The 17,901-nt window shown below is 37.4% G+C and overlaps 1 protein-coding gene across 3 annotated transcripts in view; it reads left to right on the forward strand.

Annotated features, from left to right (window-relative positions):
- The window catches only part of Med23 (mediator complex subunit 23), a 44,348-nt gene that overhangs the window by 15,544 nt on the left and 10,903 nt on the right, over positions 1-17,901 (forward strand). For all 3 annotated transcript variants that reach the window (XM_090338115.1, XM_090338116.1, XM_090338114.1), the window contains 11 exons: positions 358-501; positions 3,487-3,632; positions 5,186-5,431; positions 7,462-7,604; positions 8,597-8,771; positions 9,922-10,085; positions 11,498-11,622; positions 14,501-14,706; positions 14,794-14,974; positions 15,826-15,996; positions 16,655-16,871. In XM_090338115.1, coding sequence (XP_090194241.1) covers positions 358-501; positions 3,487-3,632; positions 5,186-5,431; positions 7,462-7,604; positions 8,597-8,771; positions 9,922-10,085; positions 11,498-11,622; positions 14,501-14,706; positions 14,794-14,974; positions 15,826-15,996; positions 16,655-16,871 — 1,918 coding nt within the window. The remainder of the gene's footprint in view (positions 1-357; positions 502-3,486; positions 3,633-5,185; positions 5,432-7,461; positions 7,605-8,596; positions 8,772-9,921; positions 10,086-11,497; positions 11,623-14,500; positions 14,707-14,793; positions 14,975-15,825; positions 15,997-16,654; positions 16,872-17,901) is intronic.

The raw sequence follows: 17,901 nt of genomic DNA on the forward strand, positions 1-17,901 counted from the left end.
GGTGGAGGTTTGGCTCAGTTGGTAGAATGCTATCCTTAAGTACCCAGACCTTGAGTTCTAGCCCCAGAACTGGTACAAAAGTAAGGAAAGGTTTCTTTTGGCTCAGAGATTTCAGTCCCTGGTTTCTTGGCTTCTTGCCTTTGGACCTGTGTTGAGGGCACACATCATGGTGGGGAGTGGTTCTGCCCATGTCTCAATAGCACCAGGCATTTAGCATAACAGCCTTTGGGGGACATTTAGGACCCTGGCCATCACGCCAGAGTTTCCGTAAGAAAGCATAAACAAAATACAGAACTCTAAAACACAACTCTGTACATTTCTTTTAAGTAACTGTGTATGCATGTATGCCTTTTATAGTTAGCAGGGCGAGGCCTGATTAAAGGCAGAGATCATCTGATGTGGGTTCTCCTGCAGTTCATTTCTGGAAGCATTCAGAAAAATGCACTTGGTGATTTTCTCCCTGTCATGAAGCTCTTTGATCTTTTGTATCCAGAAAAAGAAGTAAGTTTTACTGAATATATGACAGTATGGTAAAAGAATTATGACTAATTTATTAAGGATTTTGTTGTGATTTTGTGAAAACAGCCCTGGAATGTGGTGAATTATTTTCCTTAGTCCTGTGACTAACCCTGTTCGCAGTCTGAGCTTTTCACTTTCTTTTGACATTAGATCACTTTATGTACAGAAAAAGAAACTGAACAAAGTTTTCTAGTTTATCCTTATCCCTAATTTAATATCTAGTATATCAGACTAAGTCTGCTGTTTTAAAAACCACTAGATGGGGGGACCAGGAATTTGGCCTAGTGGTAGAGTGCTTGCCTAGCATGCATGAAGACCCGGGTTCGATTCCTCGATCCCGCATTCATAGCAAAAAGCCAGAAGTGGTGCTGTGCCTCAAGTGGTAGAGCTTTAGCCTTGAGAAAACCTAAGGACAGTGCTCAGGCCCAGAGCTCAAGCCCAGGAGTGGCAAACAAAACAAAACAACCATTAGATGAGAAAGAAAGGAGGGTATCAATGAAAGGTTGATTTCTATCAAGGTGCATTGTACTTTCAGAATGGTTCTGTTGAAGAATAACTCTTTTGCACATCTGCTTAAAGTTAATAAAGATATAATTTAAAACACTTGTACTGTTGTAATCTATGCACAACATTGAATGGCTAAGTGACAAGTGTATGTTTCATTGATTTTGTCAGTTAAATGACAGTGTACTCCCTCAGTGTTTGTTCTATTCTGCATAAGAGAGCAAATGTTTGAGTCACATGTTTTGATTGTTGTCATTTTTCAGACATATAGACATTTTTAAGCATGAGTTACAAAATTTATAAAAATTAAGAGTGAACAGAACAGTAAACCCTCATTTTCCTTCTTATCAATATAAGGAGGAATTGTCCATGTGGGACAATCTTCAAGCAAACTCCAGATGCCCATATCAGTTGACCTATCCACCCTGGGCTGACCTGGAACTACAGTCCGTATGTCAGCCTCCCAAGTAGTTAGGATGATAGATGACAAACACACCAGGGTGCCCAGCTTTGGTTGAAATGCGTCTCAGAAACTTCTTGTCTCTGCTTCCTTCCTGCTTGGGTAGACTGCCTATTTTTTAGGGTTTTTATTTTGAGAGGGCTGTGCATCTCATGTTGGCATATAATCTTCCTGCCTCAGCTTTTCAAGGGCTGAAATTCAGGCACATACCACTGTGCCTATTTGTATTAATTTATTTAAATATATTTTTAAGTAGTTGTACAAAGGGGTTATACTTTAACATGTCAATTTATAAGTATTCTTATTTCTCATACGTGTGTGTGTGTGTGTGTGTGTGTGTGTGTGTGTGTGTGTGTGATCTTGAAAAGCAGATATAACCCCCACCCCCATTGGTCTATCCCTTCACCCCCTTTTTTTTTCTTAATTTTGTGGTATATACAATGAATTCTTGACTGCATTCTCCCCCTCCTTCCTCTTCATTCATCTGCCCCTCTCACTTGTCCCCATCATCCTTGCAAGTACCCATTTCTTGGTACTTATTTTGTTGGATGTTGAATTGGTCTTTCTTTTTTTGGCCAGTCATGGGGCTTGAACTCAGGGCCTGGACATTGTCCTTGGGCATTCTCAAAGCTAGTACTCTACCACTTGAGCCACAGCACCACATCCAGCTTTTTCTGTGTATATGATACTGAGGAACTGAACACAAGGCTTTTATTCATGGTAAGCAAACAATCTACCACTAGGCCGAGCATCTGGCTCCGATTTAGTCTTTCTAAAGAATTATAATATTAAAGCTCTCTGTTCATGTTGAATGGCAACTCCTTTGTATAACTACAGACTTAAAAAAAAAAAAAAGCTGGGCACAGTTGTTCACGCCTGTAATCCTAGCAGGAGCCTGAGATCTGAGGATCACAGTAAAGCCAGCCAGGGCACTACAAAGCGCTTGAGACTCTTATCTCCAATTACCAGAAAACGGAAGTGGCTCTGAGGTTCAAGGGGTAGGGAGTAGCGTTGAGCTAGAGAGCTCGGGGACAGCTCCCAGGCCCAGAGATTAAGCCCCATGACCAAAGAGAGAGAGAGAGAATGGAAAGGAGGGAGTGAAGACGGGCAGGCAGGCAGGCATATACTTTCACAAGCTCTGGGCAAAATGGCTATCACTGGATCCTAAGTTGTAATTAAGAACTCGTAGTACTAGAACTAAAGAAGTGCTCAAGTGGTAGAATGCCACTTGTGAATGAAAAGGCTAAGTGAGCACTTGAGGTTCTGAATTCAAGCCCTAATTCCAGGATGAAAAAATCAGGTGCGGGCTAGGAATTTGGCCTAGTGGTAGAGTGCTTGCCTAGCATGCATGAAGACCCGAGTTGGATTCCTCAGTACCACATACATAGAAAAAAGCTGGAAGTGGTGCTGAGGCTCAAGTGGTAGAGCTCTATCCTTGAGAAAGTCCAAGGACAGTGCTCAGGCTCTGAGCTCAAGCCCAGGATTGGCAAAAAAAAAAAAAAGTCAAGTAGGTTTTGCACATAGTCGAGTCTGTTGCTCAGTAGTGTGTTACAAAATCCTGAAGAAAGGATTTTGTTTTTGCAGTAGAGGTTATTGTTTTATTATTACATGTATGTATCAAAATGTCACATGGTATATACATTAACAGGTACCATTTGTTTATATTTTAAGTGTACAAATTACAAATTAAATAGATGTACTAAAAACTGAATTATAAATGCACAAAAATTATATGTTCTATGTAATGTTTCCATGGAGAGTACCATTGCATATTTATGTGTCAGGTAAGATCATTAAAAAAGTTTATGCAAGACTTTTAGATTGTGTTTTCAGTATATTTATCATATTTAAAATGACTGTCGGACCTTCTGAATTGTATTATTGAGCCAAAGAACCATGGAGGCTAAACTCTCTTTAAGGTTATACCAGAAAGGATTACTAAGATGCATATAGTTATTTAATTCTAATTTTTCTTAAATAGTATGCCAATTGTTCTTTTTCAGTGTATCCCAGTTCCTGATATTAACAAACCTCAGTCAACTCATGCTTTTGCAATGACTTGTATTTGGATTCATCTCAATAAAAAAGCACAAAATGATGACTCTAACCTACAGATCCCAATACCTCATTCCCTGAAACTACATCATGAGTAAGTCATTTGTTACTTGACCATTTTCCCACTTAATAAGTAGCGAATTATAAATTAATACTAGTCTAAGTATATGACCAAAGCTTAAAAAATCTTCCCACACCTAATGGAGGCAAGAGTGAATATTTAATATGCATGACATAGCCAGGGAAATTAATCAGAAGCAAGATCAGAAATAGAATAACCCAGTTTATACATACACATATGCATGTGTAAGTGTGTGTGTGTGTGTGTGTGTGTGTGTGTGTGTGACGTTTATGATTGATAGGCAAGTGCTCTACTGCCTACACCACATCCGTAGCTCTTTTTGCTTTTGTTATTTTTCAGAATGAATCTCCCCTTTTTGCCCAGGCCACCTCAGACCACAACTCTCCCTCCTCCTCCACATAGTGGAGCTCTAGGCATATACCATGTAACAACCAGTTGGTTCTTTGAAATACAGCCTCATGAACTTTTTTGTCCAGGCTGGCCTTGAACCCAAGTTTTCTCATTTCAGTATCTTAGGTATTTGGGAGTACAATACATATCCACATATCTATCTTAACTTTTATAAATGAGGAGGTATTTTTTCAAATGCTTGTGACTTGGGTATGATCTGAGACATCTTCCATTTTCTGTTCTTCCAAATAACATGATTTGGTTAGCACATTCCCTCATGTATTTTCCAAAGCCATGTTTCCTTTTTTAGATAGGACTGTGCTACAAGCATGGCATTAGGGGTAGTAGAAATTTCTCCTAGAACTTGAAAGCTTGGCCAGATGTCTTCATAGGAGACTATAGAGAGTAGGTTTATTTTCACACATTTTATGAGATAGCCATTATCTTTTCATAGCGCTATTACTAATGAGAACCTATGTTGTGTTTAAGTAGATGATACATAGAAAAATTTCATGGATTTGTAAGTTATTTTTTCATTCTCTGAAACTTATCCTAAGAAAATACTGTATAAATGGCATATACTTACGGAATCTTAATAGTTTTACTCTGTCTTACACAGAAACTATAGTATCTATAGGAATGAAAAATAATGATTACAGGGCTGGGAGTTTGGCCTAGTGGTAGAGTGCTTTCCCAGCACGCACGAAGACCTGGGTTTGATTCCTTAGTACCACATACATAGAAAAAAGCCAGAGTGGTGCTGTGGCTCAAGTGGTAGAGCTGTAGCTTTGAGAAAGCCCAGGGACTGATCAGGCCCTGAGCCCAAGCCCAGGACTGGCAAAAAAAAATAGTGACGAGGAAGATGGAGCTTTTTGAAATTGCAAGTTAAGCTGAAAACTGGTGGTTCATGCTTGTGATCCTAGCTATTAGGAGGCTGAGATCTGAGGATTATGGTTTCAAGCCAGCCTAGGTAGGAAAGTCTCTGAGACTCCTATCTCCAATTAAACACCAAATAAATAGAAGTGCTATGGCTCTGGTAATAGAGTTCTGGCTTTGAGCACAAAAATTCAGGACAGCCCAGACCCTGAGCTCAATCTCCAGGACCAGCATACATACACACACACAATAGCACATTAATTTAATGTAAATCATTTTTACTTTATGTGGATTTTTAGGTTTCTGCAGCAGAGTCTGAGAAATAAAAGTTTACAGATGAATGACTATAAGATTGCCCTGTTGTGTAATGCATACTCTACAAATTCAGAGTGTTTTACATTACCCATGGGAGCTCTGGTGGAAACTATTTATGGAAATGGAATTATGAAAATACCTCTCCCTGGAACAAGTTGTCTGGCCTCAGGATCTATTACTCCCCTTCCAATGAATCTGCTAGACTCACTGACCGTCCATGCCAAAATGAGGTATGTTCTTTCATCTTTTTGGCTCAGATCTAGAGATTGATGGCAGTAGATTACGAACTTTAGTTTCATGATTATGTGTATATAATACATGTGCTCACATGGTTGATTTTTTTTAAGAAATAAATTATTACAGGGCCGGGAGTTTGGCCTAGTGGTAGAGTGCTTGCCTAGCATGCACGAAGACCCAGGTTCGATTCCTTGGTACCACATACTTAGAAAAAAGCCAGAAGTGGTGCTGAGGTTCAAGTGGTAGAGCTCTAGCCTTGAGAAAAATCCAAGGACAGTGCTCAGGCCCTGAGCTCAAGCCCAGGACTGGCAAAAAAAAAAAAAAGAAAAGAAAGAAAGAAATTATTACAAAAATATCAAATATAGGAAATAATGGAATATATACATATGAACAAAGAAAAGCTTTATAACCCCTTCATAAGAAATAGGCATGATACGGGGCCAGGAGTTTGGCTAGTGGTAGAGTGCTTGCCTAGCATGCACAAAGACCCAGGTTTGATTCCTCAGTACCACATACATAGAAAAAAGTCAGAAGTGGGGCAGAGGCTCAAGTGGTAGAGCTCTATCCTTTTGAAATCCCAAGGACAGTGCTCAGGCCCTGAGCTCAAGCCCAGTACTGGCAAAAAATAAATAAATAAGCATGATAAAACCTCTTGGTATATGTCTTATTAGTGGTTTTTTACATAGGTAAGTAGGGAGTTTGTTTTTGTTAGCAACAAAAGTGGGCTGTTTTGTCATGCTTTTCTGTAATAAACATTTTTGATTCCAGAGTTTTCAAATATAATTTTTGAGCTGCTGTATGTTTTTTTAATCTCTTCCCCAATGTTGCACAGTGAAGTTTTATGAAATTTTTCCTGTTATGCTGGTGATGCTTGCTGTCTTTGTTGCAGTTATATAATTATATTTTTTTCAGGATTTTTCTTCATTTTCATAAAATGGATTTTTGGAAGTAGAGTTACAAGTCCAGGAATATAAAAATTTTAAGGTTTTTTGTTGTTATTTTTGTTGTTTTTGCCAGTACTGGGCCTTGAACCCAGGGTCTGGGCACTGTCCTTGAGCATTCTCAAGGCTAGCACTCTACCGCTTAAGCCACAACACCACTTCTGGCTTTTTCTGTGTATGTGGAACCAGGGAATCAAACCCAGGGCTTTGTGCATGCTAGGCAAGCCTCTACCACTAGACTATGCCCCTGGCATAATTTTAAAGTTTTTACTGCATAAATTACAGAGATGCGCTTAGAATTATGTTTTTGAAAACGATGGAACATGCCTCTATTGGGTATGATTCTAGACCCTCATGGGAAACAAGATGTTAGCACATCTAAGGCATGAGTTTGTGGAGACCAGGACACTGGGGAGCATGGGACTCATCTTCTGGTGCTACCACCTTAGCTAACTCATAGGATAAGAATACTTTGAGAAGGTCTAGAAATCTAGATTTTTATTTCTAACCTTTCAGCTTTTAAATATTGGCTCAGACTTCAAACATGATGTAGACCACTGAGAGCACATCTCTGTGTGTGTGTGTGTGTGTGTGTGTGTGTGTGTGTGTGTGTGTGTGTGTGTGTTCAAATGTCATTGTGATAGGGTATAAGCTCCACTTGCATGGATGACATATTTGAGCAGTGTTGGAGCCTAACACTTAGATCTTAGCAGTTATTTATGAAATAATGCTGTGATATAAAAACTGTTTAATTCGTCAGATGTACCTTGTATCATATTTAAATTTAAAAGGCAGGCTAAAAGCACTCAAGCTCTTATGATTTACTGCCATTATTTGTTTCCATGAGCAGAGGAATCCCATCATGTATTTCAAGCACCTGTACCCCTTGTCTTTAAACAGCATAAAAATTAAGAATCCAGTTGTGCAGTGTTATAGCTACCAGTTGTTTCACACAGCTTAGAGATATTAAAGGAATCAAGCCCATCTGAAGAGTTTCAGGTCAGATTTATGTTACCTATAAAGAGTAACCCGTGCATTTTTGTAAAAAGGAGTTTTATTTTCTCCCTTTTATTCTTCCTCAGCCTTATTCACAGCATTGCAACCAGGGTGATAAAACTTGCACATACAAAAACCAGTGTGGCGTTGGCTCCAGCCCTAGTGGAAACTTACAGCCGTTTATTGGTCTACATGGAAATAGAATCTTTGGGCATCAAAGGATTTATAAGTAAGAAAGGACTTTCTGTTATGTCTAATCATTAACAGATTAAGTCATGCATGCTCATCTGTGTGCTGAGTGAACCCTCATTGTCATCACAGGGTATCCCTGCTAAGGAGAAAGACAGACAGTACAAAAAATTAATGAAATAGGCAAGGAGTCAGGTGACACGTATTAAGAGAAAAAGCAGAGAATAAGAAGGTGTCTGTTAGGACTGGGTCCTTGTTTTAAGTAGCAAGCAAAAGGTAATGTGCTGGGTACTTGTTATATAAATGAATAGGTCAGACAGAGTCCTGGTCCTTATCTTTATGCAAAGGTTTCTCAGGAGGTAGCAGCAGTGCTGTCCTCTCAAATCTAAGGCAAAAGGATAAAGAGGTTTTCTAGTTACAGAAGACATTTCATAATGTTGGTTTCTTATAATATACTTTCTGATTCACAGTATTGTTTTACCAATACAGTATAACTTTAACTGTAGTAACTCTTCCTCCCAGGTAATTGAGTTGAGTATAACGAATATAACTTTTTTTCTATGTGAATACAGTTTGGGCACAGTGATGCTTGTAGTCCTAGCTACTTAAGAGGTTGAGGGCAGAGAATTGCTTAAGTCAGTGAGTTCAGGACCAGACTGGACAATGTCTCAAAAACAAAAAAAAACAAAGCTGGGGATTAATAACTTCATAGAAATGCATGTAAACTCTGGGTTCAGTCCCTATATCTGCCATGAAAAGAAGTTTATTAGTGTTTTTAAAAATAATGTTAAAGGTGAACTGAGAAATGCGAAAGGTTAGAAAATCTTTCTTGATACCATATCTCATTTCATTTTTCAAGATTAATTTGAGTCTCATTTGTCAGATGAGGGAATACAGAATATATGTGTATTTGTCTCAGTGCGTGTATTTTCATGATCAAATTTTTACCCATTTCACTCCATGTAGCTTTTTCTAGATATCCTTTGATGTGTATCTTTCAGTTACTCTGCCACTTACTTTCCTGTCCTCCAGGTCAGCTTTTGCCTACTGTTTTCAAGTCTCATGCATGGGGAATCCTGCACACTCTGCTTGAGATGTTCAGCTACCGGATGCACCATATTCAGCCTCATTATAGAGTTCAACTACTAAGTCATCTTCATACTTTGGCTGCAGTTGCACAAACAAACCAGAACCAGCTCCATCTTTGGTGAGCTCCTCAAAGTTGACCTCCTTTCCTTAAGATTATTAGAAACTATATTAAGGCCAAGGAATTTGATCCTTCACATCAACATGTTCTCATTCCTGTGTTATAAAGCGCAATTTGGGGTTTTTTTTTTTGGGGGGGGGGATAAGAGGGGTTTGTGTGTATGTGTTTTTACTTGTGTTAGGGCCTTAATTCTTGCTACCAAGTCATGTCATAATTCCCAAAACTCTGTTTCTAAGGTATTATATTTCCCATATAGGCAGGGAGGTAGTTGAATTAATACTTCCAAAGTCTTTATTATGTACTAACTTAACACTTTATAATACTAGATTTACATACACTTCAATGTATGGTTAAAATACGTGAAAGGCTGACATTGGTCAAGATTTCTTATATTCATATACTACCTTGTTGAATAGCAATTCCTTTGTTCAACTACTTAAAAATAAAATGATATATATCATTAAAAAATATTTTGATTTTGCTTTAAAATAAAAATGCATGCCAGTTACCCATGGTGTATGCCTGTAGTCATAGTAACTCAGGAGGCTCATATCCAGAGTACTACAGTTTGAAGCCAGCCTAGGCAGCAAAGTATATAAGACTCCATACCTGAAATAAAAAGTGAAACTGGAGGTATAGCTTAAGTGGTAGAGCACAGGCTGAGCAAGTGTACGGACCTGGGTTCAAGCCCTGGAACTATTTTCTTGAAGTCCACCAGTGTTTTGTAATGCTTTACAAAAAGTTTTAGTCCTATTGGTATGTAAAAGGTCAAATGGTTTTCATTTTAAATTTTAGCATCTCAAGAGTTTTTAAACAAATTAGTGTTGATTCTTACAAATGAAAAGAGTTTGTGTTAATCAGGGAAAGAAAACATATAGTTTACCAATTTTAATTAGCCTAGAATTAGCTTTAATTCCTTTGTTCAACTACTTAAATTTTTTTCTTAAAGCAAAACCAAAATGATATTTTTATGACACATATATCATTTTGATTTTGCTTTAAAATAAAAATGTATGCCAGTTACCCCTGGTTTATGCCAATAATCCTAGTAACTCAGGAGAGGCTCATATCCAGAGTACTTCAGTTCTTCATAATTCTTCACTACTATCTGTAGCTTTTTCTTACTTCTTTTTGTTTTTCCCCCTTTCAGTGTTGAAAGCACTGCCCTGAGGCTCATAACAGCATTAGGCAGCTCAGAGGTCCAGCCACAATTCACACGTTTCCTTAGTGATCCCAAAACCGTGCTGTCAGCGGAATCTGAAGAATTGAACCGAGCCTTGATTTTGACGCTAGCCAGAGCAACTCACGTGACAGGTACAGTGACCTTTACAGAGGAAGTGTCTGCTGCTCCAAAGATATTTGGTCATGCATGGTATTGTAATCTTTCACGTCAGTATCAGTGGAAACTCCAAACTCAGGCACACCATCCCTTAACTGGTTGAACTTGTTTTTGGTCATCTTCTATAATTTTAAAATAGTGGTTCTTAAGAATTTTGTTCTCATAGCAGCTTTATACTATAAAAAAAGAAATTGAAATTCCCAAGTACTTTGTATCTATGGATATTTTACTTCATTAACTATTAAGATAGGGACACTTAAAAATACTTATTTCACTTAAAGTCCTTACATCACATTAACATAAGTAGCATTTTTTTAATGTAAAAGTATTCTAGTGAGAAAGGTGCCGTTTTGAATTTTGCATTGTTTTGTAATGTCTGATGAAAAGATACATTGGGGATTTTCAGATCTGCTGAGAGTATCTACTCTATTACAGGATGTCATATTAGTAAACATAGGTGAAGTTAGGAGAGTGAGATGTATTTTAAGAGCTTTTCTGGATAACTGAATGATCTTTGAAATAAATCTATGATTTGAAGATTTATGTAGTACATAGTTGTTTTAATCCCTGGAAAAGACTTACTTGATTCAATTTCCTTAACTCAGTTAAGAGCCAATAAATCATACCTGGAGTGAACTAAAGGGATACTCTTAGATCTGCACCACTATTGAATCACTGTTACTCTCTAAACTTAAAAAAAATGAAGCTGGGGCACCAGGAGTTTAGCCAAGTGGTAGAGTACTTGCTTAGCATGCATGAAGACCCGGGTTCTATTCCTCAGGACCACATACATAGAAAAAAGCTGGAAGTGGTGCTGAAGCTCAAGTGGTAGAGCTCTAGCCTTGAGAAAGTCCAAGGACAGTGCTCAGGTCCTTAGCTGAAGCCCAAGACTGTCAAAAATAATAATAATAAAATAAATGAAGCTGGGTGCTGTAGCTCATGCCTATAATTCTAGCAACTCAGGAGGCTGAGACCTGAGGATCACAGTTCAAAACCAGCCCAGGCACAGAAGTCCTTGAGACTCTTATTTCCAGTTAAGTACCAGAAAATGGGAAGTGGTACTGTGGCTCAAGTGGTAGGGCCTTAAGCTGAAAAGCTTCAAGGACAACACCCAAGCCCAGAGTTCAAGTCCCAAGACCGACAAAATAAAAAAAGACAGATTTTAATAAAGTGTCTTTTGTGGTCTCTTCACTGTTCTCATACTTACTGGCATCTGTGCTATTCATAAAGTAGAAAGATGTAGTTCTAAGTTTAATGTAACTAGGTGAACATTAAGTATAGTACAGTTAAGGTCTCGGAATGGCCTTGTGTTTTTCTTCCTTGATAATGTATTTGATAAGCTGTGGATATGGTCATATATATGAGAACTATATCTGTTTGTGTTTAGATTTTTTTACAGGCTCTGATTCAATTCAAGGAACATGGTGTAAAGATATACTTCAGACCATCATGAATTTTACTCCTCATAACTGGGCTTCACACACCCTTAGCTGTTTCCCAGCTCCATTACAGGTAAATTTTGTCGTGAAATATGTAATGGATACACTTGAAATCATCTTCAGTGAAAGTGTCTGTAGTTCAATCTTGATAAGGTCCAAAGAAAATTAGCCTCCATTAAAAAAAAAAAAAAAAACAAAAAACCCTAGAAGTTGGAAAAAGAGCAACAAACCAACCCTAATCCCAGTAGAAGGAAGCAAATAATTAAAATCAAAGCAGAATTAAATGGAGTCCAAAAAAAATTATAGAAAGAATCAACAAAACAAGGAGTTGGTTCTTTGAAAAAATTAACAAAATTGACAGACCCTTAGCAAATCTTACCAAAAAAAGAAAGTAGCACACCCAAATAAACAAAATCACAGATGAGAATGGTAATATCATGACAAATTACCAAGATCCAGAGCATCATGAGGGAATACTTTTCAAACCTTTATGCCAACAAATTTGAGAATCTAGAATAAATGGATGAATTTCTAGCCAATATTACTATACCTACACAGAACTAAAAAGATCTAATCCAACTAAGCAGACCTATTTTAAGCACTGAAATAGAAGTGGCAATAAGAGACCTTCCATCCAAGAAAAGCCTAGGGCCAGACAGATTCACAGCTGAATTCTATAATGTCTTTAAAGCAGAGCTCAAACCAGTATTCCTCAAACTCTTCAACGAAATTGAAAATGAAGGCTCTTTGCCAAACTCATTCTACAAAGCTACCATAACCGTCATACCCAAACCAGACAGAGATTCATCAAAGAGAACTATAGACCCATTTCTTTGATGAATATTGATGAAAAACTTCTCAACAAAATACTGGCCAACTGTCTTCAGCAACTCATCAAAAAAATTATACACTATGATCAAACAGGATTCATCACAGGGATGCAAAGCTGGTTCAGCATGCACAAATCAATTAATATAATTCACATAAACAGGAACAAGGACAAGAATCACATGATTGTCTCAAGAGATGCAGAAAAGGCATTTGACAAGATCCAACACCCCTTTATACTAAAAGCTCTGAAGAAACTAGGAATCCATGGAACATTCCTCAGTATAATAAAGGCTTTGTATGACAAACCTACAGCTAGCATTATACTTAATGGCAAAAAGCTAAAGCCATTTCCTCTAAAATCAGGAACGAGACAAGGATGCCCACTCTCTCCACTCCTCATTAACATAGTATTAGAATTCTTAGCCAGAGCAATAAGGCAAGAAGCAAGCATAAAGGGGATCCAAATAGGGAAAGAGGAAGTGAAACTTTCCCTTTTTGCAGATGACATCATTCTGTATTTAAAGAACCCTGTAGACTCCACTCCCAAGCTTCTTGAGCTGATTCAAAACTTTGGCAAGGTAGCAGGGTATAAAATTAACACTCAAAAGTCAACTGCCTTCCTCTATGCCAACAATGAGAGGAATGAGGCAACAATCAGGAAAGCAACTCCTTTTGCAATAGCATCAAAGAAAATAAAGTACCTAGGAATCAACTAAGAATGTAAAGGACCTTTTTAATGAAAATTTTACAACCCTGAAAAAGGAAATTAAAGCAGAACTGAGGAAATGGAAAAACCTCCCATGCCCCTGGATTGGAAAAATTAACATCGTGAAAATGGCAATCTTGCCAAGGGCTATCTACAAATTCAGTGCAATACCCATCAATATCTCAATGTCATTCTTTAATGAAATAAAAAGAGGCAATCCAAAATTTCATGTGGAATAATAAAAGATCCCGTATAGCAAAAACAATTCTAGATACATAAGGCCATATAATATGTAATATAAATGTAAGGACCTCCAGGACATAGAAACAAAACCCATATAATGAGTGATTGTTTTCCTTAATGTACTGTGTTATCTCTCATCCCTTGCGCTGTCCCTTGGCCATCTCATATTGTTACGGTATTTCACCTTGTTATCTGATATATTTTATATATGCGTATTTGGTTATTTGAAATTGGATAGGGAAGGGGGAAAAACAAGGTGAGGGTTGGGGGTAGTGGGAGGGAAATGGGGACTAAGACATGAGAAAGAGTATCAATGTATGTGAAGTAATGCACCTTCTATCTGGTGAATATAATGGAACCCTTCTATTAATTACAATAAAAAATATATGAAATAAAAAAACACTAGAGGGCCAGGAGTTTGGCCTAGTGGTAGAGTGCTTGCCTAGCATGCACGAAGGCCTAAGTTTGATTCCTCAGTAACACATATGTAGAAAAAAGCTGAAAGTGGTGCTGTGGCTCAGGTGGTAGAGTTTTAGCCTTGTGAAAAGTCCAAGGACAGAGCTCAGGCCTTGAGTTCAAGCCCCACGACTGGCCAAAAAAAAAAAAAAAAAAAAAAAAAACACTAAAGGGCTTGCTGAGCCATTTTGCTAGTCTACAGCCCCCCAAATTTGCTGGTTTAGTAGATATGGGATAAAACCCAAGAATTTTCTGATACTGTTGATTGGGAATTTTCTTCACAGAGACACTAAACTATATAACAAAAGAACCAAGACATGTGAAAGGGTATCAGTGTATGTGAATTAATGTACCTTCTATCTGGCAAATATCATGTAACCCTTTTACTAATTACAATTAAAAAAAAAGAAAAAAAAAAGAATAGATCCTCTGTGTGTGTGTGTGTGTGTGTGTGTGTGTGTTGTACTGGAGCTGGAGCTCAGGGCATCAAGCTCTTAACTTGAGGAACTTTGAATTCAGGCTCACTTGGATTTCTGTTTAGGCAATCTTAGATTAAATAAGCCCTCATTGTTTCCATATTCAGAAATTCAGACTACTTACTGACTTGGATGAGATTACTTGGCCTATTAATTTCAGAATTAACTTTCTAACTGCATATACATGGTGCTCATTTAAGTATAATCAGAGAACTGAAACCTTTTTGTCTTCCATTTAGGCATTCTTCAAACAAAATAATGTACCTCAGGAAAGTCGTTTTAATCTGAAAAAAAATGTGGAAGAGGAGTACAGGAAGTGGAAGTCAATGACCAATGAAAATGACATCATTACACAGTTTTCTGTGCAAGGCTTTCCTCCTCTCTTCCTGTGTCTTCTCTGGAAAATGCTCTTGGAAACTGATCATATTAGTCAAATTGGCTATAGGTAAGCTAGAAATCTCATTTACATTCCATCTGGCACACAGTGATAGCCGTATAATAATCAAGTGCATTTTTACTCTTTGCCTTTCAGAGTATTAGACAGAATTGGGGCCAGGGCCCTGGTAGCCCATGTAAGAACTTTTGCAGATTTCCTAGTATATGAGTTCTCTACATCAGCAGGAGGTCAACAACTGAATAAATGTATTGAAATTCTTAATGACATGGTATGGAAGTACAACATTGTTACGTTGGACAGACTAATTCTCTGTCTGGTAAGCATAAATCAGTTTCTAAGCCCTGTTCTCTTTGGATCCAAGTGTGTGGCTCATAGATGTGGTATGCATTAAATTAACTTCATATTGCTTCATAGAACTTAATTTGTTTATATTATAATCACACATCCTGTAACTTCCTTAAAAGAATCAAGAGATTTCTGATTTTCATTAAGTGTATATTGAATATCTCCTGTTGTATGTACAAATCTTCCTAGTAAATAAAATAGATATGATACTGGTTTGTGATGTTCTTAAATATATTCAGTTCTGACATACTCCCAGGAAGTACAGGAAGTAGTTAAAAAGTCAGTACATTTCTTGTAGCATGTTAATAAAACCATTTCTGTTCACTTGGGCTACTGTCCCAACTAAAATGTTCCTTATAGCCACTGTCTCTTCATGCTGATGGATTTCGAGAAAAATTTTAGAAATTTCTAAATCATACTAAAAACTGATATGTTTTTTTAAATACAATAGGAATGATAATTGAGGTGGCAAACCAGCTCTAGAGCTCTAGCTTTGAGAAGATCCCAGGCTTTGAGTTCCATGGCCATCAACAATAAAAACAAAAAGGCTAAAATAGAAGTGTAGGGAAAATACTGCCAAGGAAATAATGAACAGCCATAACTCAAGAGTCCATTAACTTTCAAATAGTAACAGTAGACATTACGGTGGAAGAAATGGCAAGCCAAATATAGGTTCATCAGGTGAATAATTTGTTTGAGGTAGATAAAACATCTAAGAAAGAAGCCTGGTAATAAAAAAATATATATATTAAAATTTTGACAAGTATCAGCCCTGCTTTTGGACATACTGGATATTTACATTTAATTTTTTACTCTCCAAAGGCTATGCGAAGTCATGAAGGAAATGAAGCCCAAGTTTGTTACTTCATAATTCAGTTGTTGTTACTCAAACCAAATGACTTTAGAAATCGAGTGAATGACTTTGTAAAGGAAAATTCACCAGAGCACTGGCTACAGAATGACTGGCATACCAAGCACATGAATTATCACAAGGTACTAACTATAATTAAATTAACTGTAATTAGTGTTTCAAGTAGTCCTTTCAATTCTTTTTTTTTTTTTTTTTTTTTTTTTTTTTAACTAGTCCTAGGGCTTGACCTCAGGGCCTGCTCACTGTCTCTGAGCCTCTCTGCTCAAGACTAGCACTCTGTCACTTGAGCCACAGCACCACTTCTGGCTTTTTCTGTGTATGTGATTCCAAGGAATTGAACCCAGGGCTTTGCATGCTAGGCAAGCACTCTACCACTAGGTTACACTCTCAGCCCCAGTCCTTCGAATTCTTGGGTACATATTTGGCTAATTCCACTTGGCTGTTTTTTTCGGTGATTTTACTGTTTTCCTTATAATCTGTATAGAAGTACATTAGCTTCAAAATTGCACTAATGAATTAAGAATAAATTTAAACTCAGTGACTGTGAATAAGGATTCTTAAGAAAATGAAGAAAAATATAATAAAGTATCATGTAAAATGTGAATGGAATCAGAGCTCAGTGGTAAAATATAAGCTAAGCATATGTAAAGCCCTGGGTTCAGTCAACAACACCAAGAAACAAGGTTTTTATTTTTGAAAAGAAAGAAACAATATTTTCAGTTCTTTTAAGAAAATTTTCAAAAGCTGCCCTAAACATGTACCATCTCCTCACTTCTACAGAAATATCCAGAGAAGCTCTATTTTGAGGGCCTGGCAGAACAGGTTGATCCTCCTGTTCAAATCCAGTCTCCCTATCTGCCAATCTATTTTGGAAATGTGTGTCTTCGGTTCCTCCCAGTCTTTGATATAGTTATTCACAGATTTTTAGAGTTGCTTCCAGTATCCAAGTCACTGGAGACTCTTCTGGATCACCTTGGAGGCTTATATAAATTTCATGGTAAGCTTTTTCAAATTCTGATTGTCAATAATACCTCTGTGATGTAAAATATACCAGCTATGATCATTTGGTAATAGTGGGTGTAAAGGTTTTAATGTATTTTAAAGTTTAAAGATGAATGTTGTGGAATGATGACATGAAGTATGAAAACATGACATAAAAATATGATTTAGAGTACAGTGATTTATTGTGAACTAAATGGATCTAGGTAGAATTTATGAACTGGTAGGATTTGAACTGTAATCATGATTTGTATAAACAGAAGGAGAAAAAGAACCCAGTAGGTAGAAAGCATCATTAGAAAAATTAAGTTATATTTAAAGAAAATTTTCTTTTTGGGCTCAAATAAGAATGTTTACTTTGGTGTAATGAGATGTGGATAGTTAAGTGCTATTGGGTCAATCCTGTAATCCTAGCTGCTCATGAGGCTGAGATAGGAAGGATCACAGTAGAAGTACAGCTGTGAAACCTTCTTGACCATCAGCTGGGTGTGGTGGTGTACACCTAGTATCTCAGCTATGATGGGAATCCTGCAATAGGGAGATTGCAATTCTGGCTTATACCTGAATGGGAATTCTGATTTCAAACACCTTGTAATTCTGCCCTAGTAGATCACATCATATCATTTTGGCTATTCAGGAAGCAGAGATATGAGAATCTAAGAGATCCTTGTCTCCACTCTACCAGCAAAGAAAACAGAAGTGTAGATATGACTAAAGAGCTAAGTGCTGTCCATAAGCTAAAATGCCAAGCAAGAACCCAGGGCAGCAGTTCTAGCCCAGTACCAATGTACGCATACAGACACGCAAAATAAATCCATAATCAATGAAGACATGGAAATGTAGCTCACAGATAGTGCACCAGCCTAGCAAGCTTGAAGCCCTGCATTCAAACTCATGCATGAGTCTTGAAAAGCGATATTATACTTGACTATCATCTTAAATGCTTGTTGGTAATGGCCAGCTGGAAGTGACTGAGTAAGATGATGGCATGGAAAGCATTATTTTAGGATAAGGCAGCATGTCTTGGA

The sequence above is a fragment of the Megascapheus bottae genome, chromosome 8 (genome assembly GCF_031878675.1).
Source record: "Megascapheus bottae isolate mThoBot1 chromosome 8, mThoBot2.hap1, whole genome shotgun sequence".
NCBI lineage: Eukaryota > Metazoa > Chordata > Mammalia > Rodentia > Geomyidae > Megascapheus > Megascapheus bottae.